Raw genomic sequence first — 14,546 nt, forward strand, 5'->3', positions numbered from 1 at the left:
CCTTCCCACTTGTTTTACTACTTAGGTCCCAGATAGGGCGAAACAGAGCCTGTTTTACTGCTTTCCTGCCTAATGTTAGGCAAAAGCAAATCTTGCTTCCTTCCCAGCCTGCTTGTTGCACACACACACACACACACACACACACAGACACACACACACAGAGCAACAAAGCCAGGGGGCAGCTGTAACAAGGCCCACTGCAAAGCAGATGCTTTGGAGGCTCCAAATCCCACCTGCAGTGGCTCCGTCAGACAAGAGCAAGCTTGCGTCAGCATCCCAGAACCAGCCTGGTAGTTCCCCCCTCCCTCATCTTGTCTCCATTCTCCCCAGCCCCTGCTCCCAAGACCTTGCCAGGCCATGCCATTTGCTGGGCTCGATAAAAGGAGCGAGTTTCCTGCTCCTTTGGTGTAAATACCAAAGGTGTGAGAAGTGAGAGGATAATGTTCACTCCCGTTTTGCTTGATCTAAGGAGCTTGGTCGAGGCCCAGAGCAGGAGGCTGGTCTTTGAAAGGGAAACTGAAAGTGAGCTGCTGGTTTCTTGGGAATGCATGTGGATGTTAATTTTATAGAATGGCAGATGTTGGAAAAGTCCTTGAAGGTGGCCAAGTCCATCTGTCCAGCAAAATGGAACAAAGCTATGTTGCTTGTGGACCAAAAGTACTACAAGCCCCAGCTTTTATCCCCTCCAAGTAGAATGAGACAAGCCCACTCATATAGATCCGATTCATTGAATTAAACCAAGGCTTCCTTTTCATTCCAAGCTGAGATTTTTAGGAATCCAAGGATGAAAGCCCATCATTATTTCACTGGCACAATGGGGAGACACCTTTGGAGATCCTGCCAGCTGTGCAAGGGGCTGGGCCTGTGGGAGGATGCACGTGCCCAGATTCTTCTCAGGGCCAATACCGTGTTTGCAACAGCAAACAAATGGGACAGACATTGCTTGAGTGATTTCATACAGACAAAAAGACCAAATGGAACAAACTTTGCTTTAATGAGAAAGACAGATTTTGTCTTAATGAAAGCAAGATATTAACAAAAGATGGAGCTTAACGAGCAACGCTAAACCTCTTACATTGACCGATAATAACCTAACAGTAATAATCTAATAAGCTAATAATGGACCAAACCCCTTCCGTTGACGGATAATAATCTAACAAGGTAATAATCTAATCTAATAATCTAACAATAAAAATATCATAACCTAATAACCTAAGAATCGAATAATCAAATTATCTAATCACAATAATAATCTAATAATCCTAATAACCCTTTAAGAAAGCTAATGAATCTGAAGTAACAAATTGAGAAATGTCTATCTAGTCAACTAAATTGAAGAATAAACAATCCTAATAAACTACTGAAAAAGCAATCTGATTTCTATCTAGAGCCATTTGGCAGATAATTCTTGTGAGGCCCGGACAAGCGGCAGGGTTAATTTGGTCTTTTCTTCTTGGGGAGAGGCCCTGCTTCCTTCCGTGGGCGAAGGCTTCTCCGATGTGCGTTCCTTTCCTTGACGGTTTCAAACACCCTGGAAGACAGGAAACAAACCATCCATTGTTAATTCAATACACCCCATTAAACCAAGCTCCAAGATTTCCATGTCTCCGTGAATTTCTGTCTTTTCTGGCTGTGGCACCTCTGTAAATTGATCAGAAGCATAAACCTGATCTTTCTGGTTGCAGTTCCTTCAAACGTCTTCCTCCTTTTGCTTCATCTTATTTTTGATTTGGTCAGCACCATCAAAGCAAGCTTTGGTCTCCCTATTCCTACTTGTGTTCGAATTGTGTCTTGGTGGGGCACGGCAAGGTTTCCCTGGGAACGCTGGGCTTTAACCAAGCTCTTTGGGGTGCAAGTGGCTTGTAAGGCTTTGCACGGCGGTGAGAGGCGATCCTGCGAGTGCCCTCAGCTTCCCCCGTGGTGCCTTTGAACACGGTCAGCCTGTTTTAGTCCAAAGGCGCAGGCTTTGAGAAGAAAGAGGTAGAACTTGCGCACCGCTTGCACTGGCCGCAGGGAAAGGGGCCTCCCGCCAAATGGGGTGGCTGGGGCGCTTGGCAGCAGGGACACTCCGCGTTGCGGGCCCTCTTGCGGCTTCTCTTCCCTGTCTCCCCATTCTCCTTTCTGGGAGGGCTTTGGCTCCTCTTTGGTTCGCTCACAGTCTGGAAATCAAAGAATCCTTATCAATTTTTCCTTCCTCTCACAAAGCTGGAAATCAGAGCGTCCAGCACCAAAATCCATGGGCCTAAGCAAATTCCTCCCAAGCCTAAAGAGCTGGGAAAACAGCTGGATTTGGGGGCAGGCTGCAGCGCAATGCAAACACAGCACTTGGAGGAAAAAACGCCTCCTTTCTACGGCCTGAAGGGGTGGGATCAATACGTGCCTATCTATAGTTCTGCATTTCTTAATTGTACCTCTCTGCCTAGCATCTATTTACCCCTAGTTCTCCTCCCTGTCCAGGGAATGGCTTTTAAATTCAGCCAAATTCATAAAGACACACAGCTACCCAGTTTCTACTGCCCAAACTAATCTCTTTCTCTCTCTCTCTGTGAAGCAAATTCTGGTTTGTCAGTAAGGAAAGTTTTAGCAGAGCCACAGCACGGGCAGCTCCTTTTTGGGGAGTCGACTGGCATGCTACAAAAGGTCCCTGAACATCTGCAGAATCTCCACGAGCGCAGCCAGCATTACTGATGTTAGAAAGCAGTGGGGAATGAAGGATCTGATTGGAATCAGGGAGGGTACCAGCTCTTGAGAAAGCAGTCAGTAGAGCGTCCAAGCCCAGTTTGGTGACAGTGCTGCTTTCTTGGGTCAAAGTTATGCTCCATAAGAGCATAAGAGCAGCAGCACCAACAAGGCCTGGGCAGCATCTGCTGCGCCTTTCCAGTGGATGGGACAATGTGATCCTGGCAGAGCAGTGTCTCACAGGCTTGCCAGCAGGTTTAGTCCCCTTCTCCCAGTTTCTCCACCCTCCGGGCTTGTCTTGATTTTCTTCCCACTCACCTGAGCAAGACTTTTGGCAAGTTTATATTCTTTTTTCCAGGTGTAGTAGTAGTCCACACACTGGGCCACAGTCTTGCTCTGAATCTGTTGGGAAGAGAAAAAGAAGGACTCTAAAATGGCCATCCTGTAGGGTGCATTGGAGAAAAAGCAGAGTTCTGGAGTCACCTCGGAAGCAAAATCACGGCGTAAATTGAGTAGGGTGTAAAATGAAGTAAATAGCGGGTAAAAGAGGCATTATGCAGTGTGTATTATACAGTGTATTACGCTATGTGGGAACGCATGCGATGCAGAGATCAACAACAAATCCGTGTAGCACAGTTTTTCTTTCCCCCATTCACTCCAGCTCTCCCAACACAGTGTGTTGCGGAAGCATCGGCGCACCTAGGAGACCAAATCTGACAGAAGAAGCCTTTGTCTTTGGAAAGAGCTTGGAGGAAAGGGCCTTTGAGGCAGAATCAGCCCTTTCTTGCAGGCCTTTAATATCCCGTTTCATTATTATGTTATTCTTCTTGGGATTTGAGAAGAGAGAGAGAGAGACTGGATTCCAGTATTTGGTAGCAGAAATAATCAACATTTCCTCCTGATGATCTGCTAGTTTAAAACAATGTCCTATGGCTTTACCTGCTTCTGGATGAGATGAAAATCCTTGCCATAGGTGTGAAAAGCCTTTTCGAAGGACTCCTTCTCCTCAGGTGTCCATTTGTCAGAGTCTGGCAAGAAAAGCAGCAGGTCAATTGATGCCTCCATCCACTTGCAGTAGATGCCACTGGCTGCCAAAACAAAATTGGCGCCATCCACCATTCACCTGCGTACATGTCTGCTCCCTTGGGAATAATGGAGACAGGAGCAGGCATTCTCCAGGGGGGAAAAAAAACCCCAAAACAACCCCAGGGAAAACTGCAATGCAAGCTGAAGGGGGAGATGCTGCTGCTTTCCCCTGCCCCAGGCAAGAGGAGGCCTTGTGGTGGCGTTATTAGTTGAAGCACAAATGCTTGCCATGGCAATTAAGGGGACGGCAGGCAGTATCTGTCAGTGAAGGAACAAGCTGTGCTTGGCTTACCTGTGTAATGATAATCAGCCAAGGGGTGGCCTTGAGGTGTGGGAGGCCCCCCTGAGAGCAACATGTCCAGAGCCTCCTGCAAGATCAAAGGGAAAAAGGCTTTAGCTTCCCCGCCATAGAAAGGAGCCAACAAACCATCAACGCCGCTACCTTTCAGCTACTTTGCCTCTTCAGGGGTTCAGCCCGCTGGATCTCCTATGGGTTCAACACTGGGGGTTGCTCCCAAACCTTCCTTTTTACTGCCCAAGCCTTTGATCCAACTTGCCAAAGCGTGGCATGTTGCTCACCACCTCAATGCTTCTCCTGAAGCCAGAATTGCCTGCGCTCACTGAGGCTTGTGGGGATTTCCCCTCAGTTCCCCGCAGAATGTGTTAGAGCACACAGATGTGCGGGAGATCGACAAGGGAGCAGGCTGTGGGAGCTGCCAGCAGCGCCTCCAGGAGAGATATTCTCCCTGCTCAAGCCATTTGGGCTCGCCTCTGCTGTAGCTGGAGGAGACACAGCGGGCAGCAAGTTCTCCACTCCTTGTTAGCCCCCCTTCTTCAAAGAGCAGCCAGGAGTGGCTATCCCAGTGCCCAGGCCTTAGGAATTCCCTGTCCGCTCTTCTGGGCACCCAAAGAGCCGCTTCTTACCGGAAGGCTGCCGCGTGCCTGGTGCAGGCAGTGCAGGGCCAGCTCCAGGTTAGCCGCTGGCCCGGAAACGCCACGGGCGCTGGCCATGTCCAAGAGCTGTCTTACTGCAAGCACAACACAAACCCACTGAAAGTCAGGCTTGAAGGAAGAAAGGGGAAAGGCTGCAATACAAGGGAGAAGGAAAGCGCAAGAGCTAAAGACAGCCAAGCGGCTGGAGAGCATGGAAAGGATAGCAAAGAAAGGGGCAGCTGAACCAAGGGCCCACGTAGTGCTGGCTCTCCCTTGAAAGCAGCCTTTGGAATAAGAGGCAGGGGCCAATCTCTCCCCTTCCAGTGGCCAATGCCCCTGACCGGTAGGGAGAGGCGGCAAGTTGTTCTTTTTCCCGCTCTGCTGCAAGAATGGAGCATTCTCCTTGCCTCTAACACTCCCATGGGAGAAGATGGGTGAGACAAGGAGAGATGCAGAGCATGCCAAAAGCTGCCTTTTACCAACAAAAAGGAGCATTTGACACGCCGAGGTATCTCAGGGCTGGAAGAAAAGCTTGGCAGCTACCTCTGTCAGGTTTTCCCATGTCAGAGTCATCTTCCTCCAAAGGCTTCCAGACCAGGGATGCATGCTCTTCCTCCTCACTCGCTGCTGTGGTCTGCAGCTCGGGGAGCTCAGCCTGAAAGTCACTGCCAACCCTGATGTGTCTAAAGGGCAAAGGGAGTGGAGGGGAGAAGGGCAAGTGGTCAAGAGACACATGCCACGGACAGGCTTGAAGCAATCCCAGCCCAACTGTGGAATGACAGGTCTCCTCCTCGCCATTCCTCAGCTTTGCCGCTCTTTAATCCCTAGGGCAAAACTCACGGTCCAGTGTGGGCTCTTGCTTTCCTTTTCATTGTGCCTCTCCTTTGCACCTGGAAGAGAGCAAAACAATGGCCCAGATAAAAAGAATTCAGCCAAGATGTGTCGCTAACCTTCCTTCTCCTCCTCGTCGTCATTGCAAAGCACAAGCTCCTGCGTCCCAGCTCCCCTCAATTTGGTGCAATTGCTGGGTTTTTCACGTGGAACTTGCGAGGCAGGAGCCTGTGGCAGCCTGCAGTGTCCTCAAGAGGGGAAGACTGAGGGACAGGCAGTCTTGCCTTCAGGCTTGCCTTCAGTCTTGGGGCCAGTGAGAAGAGCCAAGAGGATGGCACGGAAGTTGTGCCAGGGAAGGCTTAGCTTGGATAGGAGGACCAGGTTCTTCAGCCAGAGGGTGGTTGGGCACTGGCACAGCCTCCCCAGGGAAGGGGTCACAACACCAGGCCTGACAGAGCTGAAAAATGGACATTTGGCCATTGCTCTGGGGCACAGGGTGCGATTCTTGAAGCTGTCCTGGGCGGGGCCAGGAGCCAGACTCAACTTTGTGGGTGCCTTGCAACCCAGAAAGTTCTGCCATACTGTGACTGTGTTGTTGAGAAGGACCACTCCAGGCAGCCCCATTTCACAGCTGCCTCTGACCATGAGGCAGAGGCAGCCCTAGAGGCATTGAAAATCATAGACAAATTGATCCCAATATCTCCATAGAGATAAGAGGATCTATCCTCTATCATTCATCTACAGAGATGCAATGCAGGTAGAAAAAAAAGAATCTAGAAAGATACTAAAAGCTAATGTCAGTGTAAATGATGAAAGTATGTAAGAATGGCTGAAACCAGGCCATTTTTGTAAGTGAAAGCCAAGTATTGGAGGACCGTGTCTGTCTTCTGCTTGGTGGGACAGCCAAGTGGAGCCTCCTGCCGTTCTCTTAGTGGTTTGGGGGCAAACGGGGATTTTCTTACCTTTGCCAGTGCCAAAGTAGTGTGGGGATGCCTGCTGGCAGACGAGATCAGGATGTCTACAAGGAGGCCAGATCTGGCACTGAGGCTAGAAGGTGGCTGGTCAGGGGCAGCCCAGGAGCAGATCCTGCAGCTGCTGCTCCAGCGCTGGTCCAGCACCAGTGTTCCACCAACGGCCACAGGAGTGGGAGACAACGACGACAGTTGCTATGGGCACAGCCCAACATTCCATGCCTGGGGGAGCCAGGGGAGCCAGGGGAGCCAGGGGACACAAACAGGGATGGGGCACCTTGGCCTCTTTTACTTCTGCTGCTGCAAGGTTGCCCTGAGGACCTGCCCACTGGGCCATTTCTCGCTAGACCTGTGGACAGGGCAAAGCAGTGCAGGGAGAGCCCTGGGTCTTCTGCGTGCTTCTCTGGAAGGTGCCTCCAGCTGAACAGGAGCCTGGCTCTGTCAAAGGGCCCATAGCACATTGTCTGCACTGGAGAAGCAGAAGGATCCTGGCCCTGTCTCTGCTCCAGCTGCGAGAGGAGCAAGAGCCTGCCAGTCGTTCAGTGGAGAGGCAGCTCCACAGCTTTCTCTCAAAGTGGAAGCATTCATCCAGCCCCCTTTATAAACTGTCTGATGCCTAATGATGTCTCTTGATGTTTCCCTGCCTTTGAGCTGAGCAGCCTCTCACCTCAACCGTCATTCCCTGAAACTTGGAGAAACAGGGTGTTTTTCAGGGGAATTGATGGGGACACTCCACCAGCAATTCCCTAGCAAACATTTAATGCAGAATTCTTTTTTTCTTTCTTCCAGCTCCCTTGCAGAAATGAGTTGTTACTCTCAAAAGGCTGGGAGACTAGCACAAACAGAATTACTTTTTCACACGAATGGCCTTCCCACTTGTTTTACTACTTAGGTCCCAGATAGGGCGAAACAGAGCCTGTTTTACTGCTTTCCTGCCTAATGTTAGGCAAAAGCAAATCTTGCTTCCTTCCCAGCCTGCTTGTTGCACACACACACACACACACACACACACAGACACACACACACAGAGCAACAAAGCCAGGGGGCAGCTGTAACAAGGCCCACTGCAAAGCAGATGCTTTGGAGGCTCCAAATCCCACCTGCAGTGGCTCCGTCAGACAAGAGCAAGCTTGCGTCAGCATCCCAGAACCAGCCTGGTAGTTCCCCCCTCCCTCATCTTGTCTCCATTCTCCCCAGCCCCTGCTCCCAAGACCTTGCCAGGCCATGCCATTTGCTGGGCTCGATAAAAGGAGCGAGTTTCCTGCTCCTTTGGTGTAAATACCAAAGGTGTGAGAAGTGAGAGGATAATGTTCACTCCCGTTTTGCTTGATCTAAGGAGCTTGGTCGAGGCCCAGAGCAGGAGGCTGGTCTTTGAAAGGGAAACTGAAAGTGAGCTGCTGGTTTCTTGGGAATGCATGTGGATGTTAATTTTATAGAATGGCAGATGTTGGAAAAGTCCTTGAAGGTGGCCAAGTCCATCTGTCCAGCAAAATGGAACAAAGCTATGTTGCTTGTGGACCAAAAGTACTACAAGCCCCAGCTTTTATCCCCTCCAAGTAGAATGAGACAAGCCCACTCATATAGATCCGATTCATTGAATTAAACCAAGGCTTCCTTTTCATTCCAAGCTGAGATTTTTAGGAATCCAAGGATGAAAGCCCATCATTATTTCACTGGCACAATGGGGAGACACCTTTGGAGATCCTGCCAGCTGTGCAAGGGGCTGGGCCTGTGGGAGGATGCACGTGCCCAGATTCTTCTCAGGGCCAATACCGTGTTTGCAACAGCAAACAAATGGGACAGACATTGCTTGAGTGATTTCATACAGACAAAAAGACCAAATGGAACAAACTTTGCTTTAATGAGAAAGACAGATTTTGTCTTAATGAAAGCAAGATATTAACAAAAGATGGAGCTTAACGAGCAACGCTAAACCTCTTACATTGACCGATAATAACCTAACAGTAATAATCTAATAAGCTAATAATGGACCAAACCCCTTCCGTTGACGGATAATAATCTAACAAGGTAATAATCTAATCTAATAATCTAACAATAAAAATATCATAACCTAATAACCTAAGAATCGAATAATCAAATTATCTAATCACAATAATAATCTAATAATCCTAATAACCCTTTAAGAAAGCTAATGAATCTGAAGTAACAAATTGAGAAATGTCTATCTAGTCAACTAAATTGAAGAATAAACAATCCTAATAAACTACTGAAAAAGCAATCTGATTTCTATCTAGAGCCATTTGGCAGATAATTCTTGTGAGGCCCGGACAAGCGGCAGGGTTAATTTGGTCTTTTCTTCTTGGGGAGAGGCCCTGCTTCCTTCCGTGGGCGAAGGCTTCTCCGATGTGCGTTCCTTTCCTTGACGGTTTCAAACACCCTGGAAGACAGGAAACAAACCATCCATTGTTAATTCAATACACCCCATTAAACCGAGCTCCAAGATTTCCATGTCTCCGTGAATTTCTGTCTTTTCTGGCTGTGGCACCTCTGTAAATTGATCAGAAGCATAAACCTGATCTTTCTGGTTGCAGTTCCTTCAAACGTCTTCCTCCTTTTGCTTCATCTTATTTTTGATTTGGTCAGCACCATCAAAGCAAGCTTTGGTCTCCCTATTCCTACTTGTGTTCGAATTGTGTCTTGGTGGGGCACGGCAAGGTTTCCCTGGGAACGCTGGGCTTTAACCAAGCTCTTTGGGGTGCAAGTGGCTTGTAAGGCTTTGCACGGCGGTGAGAGGCGATCCTGCGAGTGCCCTCAGCTTCCCCCGTGGTGCCTTTGAACACGGTCAGCCTGTTTTAGTCCAAAGGCGCAGGCTTTGAGAAGAAAGAGGTAGAACTTGCGCACCGCTTGCACTGGCCGCAGGGAAAGGGGCCTCCCGCCAAATGGGGTGGCTGGGGCGCTTGGCAGCAGGGACACTCCGCGTTGCGGGCCCTCTTGCGGCTTCTCTTCCCTGTCTCCCCATTCTCCTTTCTGGGAGGGCTTTGGCTCCTCTTTGGTTCGCTCACAGTCTGGAAATCAAAGAATCCTTATCAATTTTTCCTTCCTCTCACAAAGCTGGAAATCAGAGCGTCCAGCACCAAAATCCATGGGCCTAAGCAAATTCCTCCCAAGCCTAAAGAGCTGGGAAAACAGCTGGATTTGGGGGCAGGCTGCAGCGCAATGCAAACACAGCACTTGGAGGAAAAAACGCCTCCTTTCTACGGCCTGAAGGGGTGGGATCAATACGTGCCTATCTATAGTTCTGCATTTCTTAATTGTACCTCTCTGCCTAGCATCTATTTACCCCTAGTTCTCCTCCCTGTCCAGGGAATGGCTTTTAAATTCAGCCAAATTCATAAAGACACACAGCTACCCAGTTTCTACTGCCCAAACTAATCTCTTTCTCTCTCTCTCTGTGAAGCAAATTCTGGTTTGTCAGTAAGGAAAGTTTTAGCAGAGCCACAGCACGGGCAGCTCCTTTTTGGGGAGTCGACTGGCATGCTACAAAAGGTCCCTGAACATCTGCAGAATCTCCACGAGCGCAGCCAGCATTACTGATGTTAGAAAGCAGTGGGGAATGAAGGATCTGATTGGAATCAGGGAGGGTACCAGCTCTTGAGAAAGCAGTCAGTAGAGCGTCCAAGCCCAGTTTGGTGACAGTGCTGCTTTCTTGGGTCAAAGTTATGCTCCATAAGAGCATAAGAGCAGCAGCACCAACAAGGCCTGGGCAGCATCTGCTGCGCCTTTCCAGTGGATGGGACAATGTGATCCTGGCAGAGCAGTGTCTCACAGGCTTGCCAGCAGGTTTAGTCCCCTTCTCCCAGTTTCTCCACCCTCCGGGCTTGTCTTGATTTTCTTCCCACTCACCTGAGCAAGACTTTTGGCAAGTTTATATTCTTTTTTCCAGGTGTAGTAGTAGTCCACACACTGGGCCACAGTCTTGCTCTGAATCTGTTGGGAAGAGAAAAAGAAGGACTCTAAAATGGCCATCCTGTAGGGTGCATTGGAGAAAAAGCAGAGTTCTGGAGTCACCTCGGAAGCAAAATCACGGCGTAAATTGAGTAGGGTGTAAAATGAAGTAAATAGCGGGTAAAAGAGGCATTATGCAGTGTGTATTATACAGTGTATTACGCTATGTGGGAACGCATGCGATGCAGAGATCAACAACAAATCCGTGTAGCACAGTTTTTCTTTCCCCCATTCACTCCAGCTCTCCCAACACAGTGTGTTGCGGAAGCATCGGCGCACCTAGGAGACCAAATCTGACAGAAGAAGCCTTTGTCTTTGGAAAGAGCTTGGAGGAAAGGGCCTTTGAGGCAGAATCAGCCCTTTCTTGCAGGCCTTTAATATCCCGTTTCATTATTATGTTATTCTTCTTGGGATTTGAGAAGAGAGAGAGAGAGACTGGATTCCAGTATTTGGTAGCAGAAATAATCAACATTTCCTCCTGATGATCTGCTAGTTTAAAACAATGTCCTATGGCTTTACCTGCTTCTGGATGAGATGAAAATCCTTGCCATAGGTGTGAAAAGCCTTTTCGAAGGACTCCTTCTCCTCAGGTGTCCATTTGTCAGAGTCTGGCAAGAAAAGCAGCAGGTCAATTGATGCCTCCATCCACTTGCAGTAGATGCCACTGGCTGCCAAAACAAAATTGGCGCCATCCACCATTCACCTGCGTACATGTCTGCTCCCTTGGGAATAATGGAGACAGGAGCAGGCATTCTCCAGGGGGGAAAAAAAACCCCAAAACAACCCCAGGGAAAACTGCAATGCAAGCTGAAGGGGGAGATGCTGCTGCTTTCCCCTGCCCCAGGCAAGAGGAGGCCTTGTGGTGGCGTTATTAGTTGAAGCACAAATGCTTGCCATGGCAATTAAGGGGACGGCAGGCAGTATCTGTCAGTGAAGGAACAAGCTGTGCTTGGCTTACCTGTGTAATGATAATCAGCCAAGGGGTGGCCTTGAGGTGTGGGAGGCCCCCCTGAGAGCAACATGTCCAGAGCCTCCTGCAAGATCAAAGGGAAAAAGGCTTTAGCTTCCCCGCCATAGAAAGGAGCCAACAAACCATCAACGCCGCTACCTTTCAGCTACTTTGCCTCTTCAGGGGTTCAGCCCGCTGGATCTCCTATGGGTTCAACACTGGGGGTTGCTCCCAAACCTTCCTTTTTACTGCCCAAGCCTTTGATCCAACTTGCCAAAGCGTGGCATGTTGCTCACCACCTCAATGCTTCTCCTGAAGCCAGAATTGCCTGCGCTCACTGAGGCTTGTGGGGATTTCCCCTCAGTTCCCCGCAGAATGTGTTAGAGCACACAGATGTGCGGGAGATCGACAAGGGAGCAGGCTGTGGGAGCTGCCAGCAGCGCCTCCAGGAGAGATATTCTCCCTGCTCAAGCCATTTGGGCTCGCCTCTGCTGTAGCTGGAGGAGACACAGCGGGCAGCAAGTTCTCCACTCCTTGTTAGCCCCCCTTCTTCAAAGAGCAGCCAGGAGTGGCTATCCCAGTGCCCAGGCCTTAGGAATTCCCTGTCCGCTCTTCTGGGCACCCAAAGAGCCGCTTCTTACCGGAAGGCTGCCGCGTGCCTGGTGCAGGCAGTGCAGGGCCAGCTCCAGGTTAGCCGCTGGCCCGGAAACGCCACGGGCGCTGGCCATGTCCAAGAGCTGTCTTACTGCAAGCACAACACAAACCCACTGAAAGTCAGGCTTGAAGGAAGAAAGGGGAAAGGCTGCAATACAAGGGAGAAGGAAAGCGCAAGAGCTAAAGACAGCCAAGCGGCTGGAGAGCATGGAAAGGATAGCAAAGAAAGGGGCAGCTGAACCAAGGGCCCACGTAGTGCTGGCTCTCCCTTGAAAGCAGCCTTTGGAATAAGAGGCAGGGGCCAATCTCTCCCCTTCCAGTGGCCAATGCCCCTGACCGGTAGGGAGAGGCGGCAAGTTGTTCTTTTTCCCGCTCTGCTGCAAGAATGGAGCATTCCCCTTGCCTCTAACACTCCCATGGGAGAAGATGGGTGAGACAAGGAGAGATGCAGAGCATGCCAAAAGCTGCCTTTTACCAACAAAAAGGAGCATTTGACACGCCGAGGTATCTCAGGGCTGGAAGAAAAGCTTGGCAGCTACCTCTGTCAGGTTTTCCCATGTCAGAGTCATCTTCCTCCAAAGGCTTCCAGACCAGGGATGCATGCTCTTCCTCCTCACTCGCTGCTGTGGTCTGCAGCTCGGGGAGCTCAGCCTGAAAGTCACTGCCAACCCTGATGTGTCTAAAGGGCAAAGGGAGTGGAGGGGAGAAGGGCAAGTGGTCAAGAGACACATGCCACGGACAGGCTTGAAGCAATCCCAGCCCAACTGTGGAATGACAGGTCTCCTCCTCGCCATTCCTCAGCTTTGCCGCTCTTTAATCCCTAGGGCAAAACTCACGGTCCAGTGTGGGCTCTTGCTTTCCTTTTCATTGTGCCTCTCCTTTGCACCTGGAAGAGAGCAAAACAATGGCCCAGATAAAAAGAATTCAGCCAAGATGTGTCGCTAACCTTCCTTCTCCTCCTCGTCGTCATTGCAAAGCACAAGCTCCTGCGTCCCAGCTCCCCTCAATTTGGTGCAATTGCTGGGTTTTTCACGTGGAACTTGCGAGGCAGGAGCCTGTGGCAGCCTGCAGTGTCCTCAAGAGGGGAAGACTGAGGGACAGGCAGTCTTGCCTTCAGGCTTGCCTTCAGTCTTGGGGCCAGTGAGAAGAGCCAAGAGGATGGCACGGAAGTTGTGCCAGGGAAGGCTTAGCTTGGATAGGAGGACCAGGTTCTTCAGCCAGAGGGTGGTTGGGCACTGGCACAGCCTCCCCAGGGAAGGGGTCACAACACCAGGCCTGACAGAGCTGAAAAATGGACATTTGGCCATTGCTCTGGGGCACAGGGTGCGATTCTTGAAGCTGTCCTGGGCGGGGCCAGGAGCCAGACTCAACTTTGTGGGTGCCTTGCAACCCAGAAAGTTCTGCCATACTGTGACTGTGTTGTTGAGAAGGACCACTCCAGGCAGCCCCATTTCACAGCTGCCTCTGACCATGAGGCAGAGGCAGCCCTAGAGGCATTGAAAATCATAGACAAATTGATCCCAATATCTCCATAGAGATAAGAGGATCTATCCTCTATCATTCATCTACAGAGATGCAATGCAGGTAGAAAAAAAAGAATCTAGAAAGATACTAAAAGCTAATGTCAGTGTAAATGATGAAAGTATGTAAGAATGGCTGAAACCAGGCCATTTTTGTAAGTGAAAGCCAAGTATTGGAGGACCGTGTCTGTCTTCTGCTTGGTGGGACAGCCAAGTGGAGCCTCCTGCCGTTCTCTTAGTGGTTTGGGGGCAAACGGGGATTTTCTTACCTTTGCCAGTGCCAAAGTAGTGTGGGGATGCCTGCTGGCAGACGAGATCAGGATGTCTACAAGGAGGCCAGATCTGGCACTGAGGCTAGAAGGTGGCTGGTCAGGGGCAGCCCAGGAGCAGATCCTGCAGCTGCTGCTCCAGCGCTGGTCCAGCACCAGTGTTCCACCAACGGCCACAGGAGTGGGAGACAACGACGACAGTTGCTATGGGCACAGCCCAACATTCCATGCCTGGGGGAGCCAGGGGAGCCAGGGGAGCCAGGGGACACAAACAGGGATGGGGCACCTTGGCCTCTTTTACTTCTGCTGCTGCAAGGTTGCCCTGAGGACCTGCCCACTGGGCCATTTCTCGCTAGACCTGTGGACAGGGCAAAGCAGTGCAGGGAGAGCCCTGGGTCTTCTGCGTGCTTCTCTGGAAGGTGCCTCCAGCTGAACAGGAGCCTGGCTCTGTCAAAGGGCCCATAGCACATTGTCTGCACTGGAGAAGCAGAAGGATCCTGGCCCTGTCTCTGCTCCAGCTGCGAGAGGAGCAAGAGCCTGCCAGTCGTTCAGTGGAGAGGCAGCTCCACAGCTTTCTCTCAAAGTGGAAGCATTCATCCAGCCCCCTTTATAAACTGTCTGATGCCTAATGATGTCTCTTGATGTTTCCCTGCCTTTGAGCTGAGCAGCCTCTCACCTCAACCGTCAT

At 50.3% G+C, this 14,546-nt stretch overlaps 2 protein-coding genes and 1 long non-coding RNA gene across 3 annotated transcripts in view; 1 reads left to right on the forward strand and 2 right to left on the reverse strand.

Annotated features, from left to right (window-relative positions):
- Positions 1 to 14,546, forward strand: part of LOC111941366 (uncharacterized) — a 298,151-nt gene that overhangs the window by 43,823 nt on the left and 239,782 nt on the right. The window lies entirely within an intron of this gene.
- LOC147648470 (zinc finger protein 541-like) lies at positions 1,435 to 5,672 on the reverse strand. The gene is made up of 8 exons (XM_086868239.1): positions 5,539 to 5,672; positions 5,203 to 5,381; positions 4,690 to 4,793; positions 4,058 to 4,133; positions 3,619 to 3,707; positions 2,998 to 3,081; positions 1,996 to 2,159; positions 1,435 to 1,531 (listed from the first exon to the last, which is right to left on the reverse strand). The coding sequence occupies exons 1-8, from the start codon at positions 5,670 to 5,672 to the stop codon at positions 1,435 to 1,437; spliced, it is 927 nt and encodes a 308-aa protein (XP_086724365.1).
- On the reverse strand, positions 8,802 to 13,039 carry LOC147648471 (zinc finger protein 541-like). The gene is made up of 8 exons (XM_086868240.1): positions 12,906 to 13,039; positions 12,570 to 12,748; positions 12,057 to 12,160; positions 11,425 to 11,500; positions 10,986 to 11,074; positions 10,365 to 10,448; positions 9,363 to 9,526; positions 8,802 to 8,898 (listed from the first exon to the last, which is right to left on the reverse strand). The coding sequence occupies exons 1-8, from the start codon at positions 13,037 to 13,039 to the stop codon at positions 8,802 to 8,804; spliced, it is 927 nt and encodes a 308-aa protein (XP_086724366.1).

The sequence above is a fragment of the Cyanistes caeruleus genome, chromosome Z (assembly GCF_971803275.1).
Source record: "Cyanistes caeruleus chromosome Z, bCyaCae1.hap1.1, whole genome shotgun sequence".
NCBI classification, from domain to species: Eukaryota; Metazoa; Chordata; class Aves; order Passeriformes; family Paridae; genus Cyanistes; species Cyanistes caeruleus.

What these genes read in the sequence shown, in the direction of transcription:
- LOC147648470 (XM_086868239.1), bottom strand. Translation starts at nt 5,672, where the DNA reads ATGACGACGAGGAGGAGAAGGAAGGTTAGCGACACATCTTGGCTGAAT. An exon ending in AGGCACGCGGCAGCCTTCCG is followed by an intron (nt 4,134 to 4,689) that starts GTAAGAAGCGGC and finishes TTGATCTTGCAG; the next exon opens with GAGGCTCTGGACATGTTGCT. An exon ending in TTGCCAAAAGTCTTGCTCAG is followed by an intron (nt 2,160 to 2,997) that starts GTGAGTGGGAAG and finishes TTTGATTTCCAG; the next exon opens with ACTGTGAGCGAACCAAAGAG.
- LOC147648471 (XM_086868240.1), bottom strand. Translation starts at nt 13,039, where the DNA reads ATGACGACGAGGAGGAGAAGGAAGGTTAGCGACACATCTTGGCTGAAT. An exon ending in TTGCCAAAAGTCTTGCTCAG is followed by an intron (nt 9,527 to 10,364) that starts GTGAGTGGGAAG and finishes TTTGATTTCCAG; the next exon opens with ACTGTGAGCGAACCAAAGAG. An exon ending in CCCTGCGGCCAGTGCAAGCG is followed by an intron (nt 8,899 to 9,362) that starts GTGCGCAAGTTC and finishes CCTGTCTTCCAG; the next exon opens with GGTGTTTGAAACCGTCAAGG.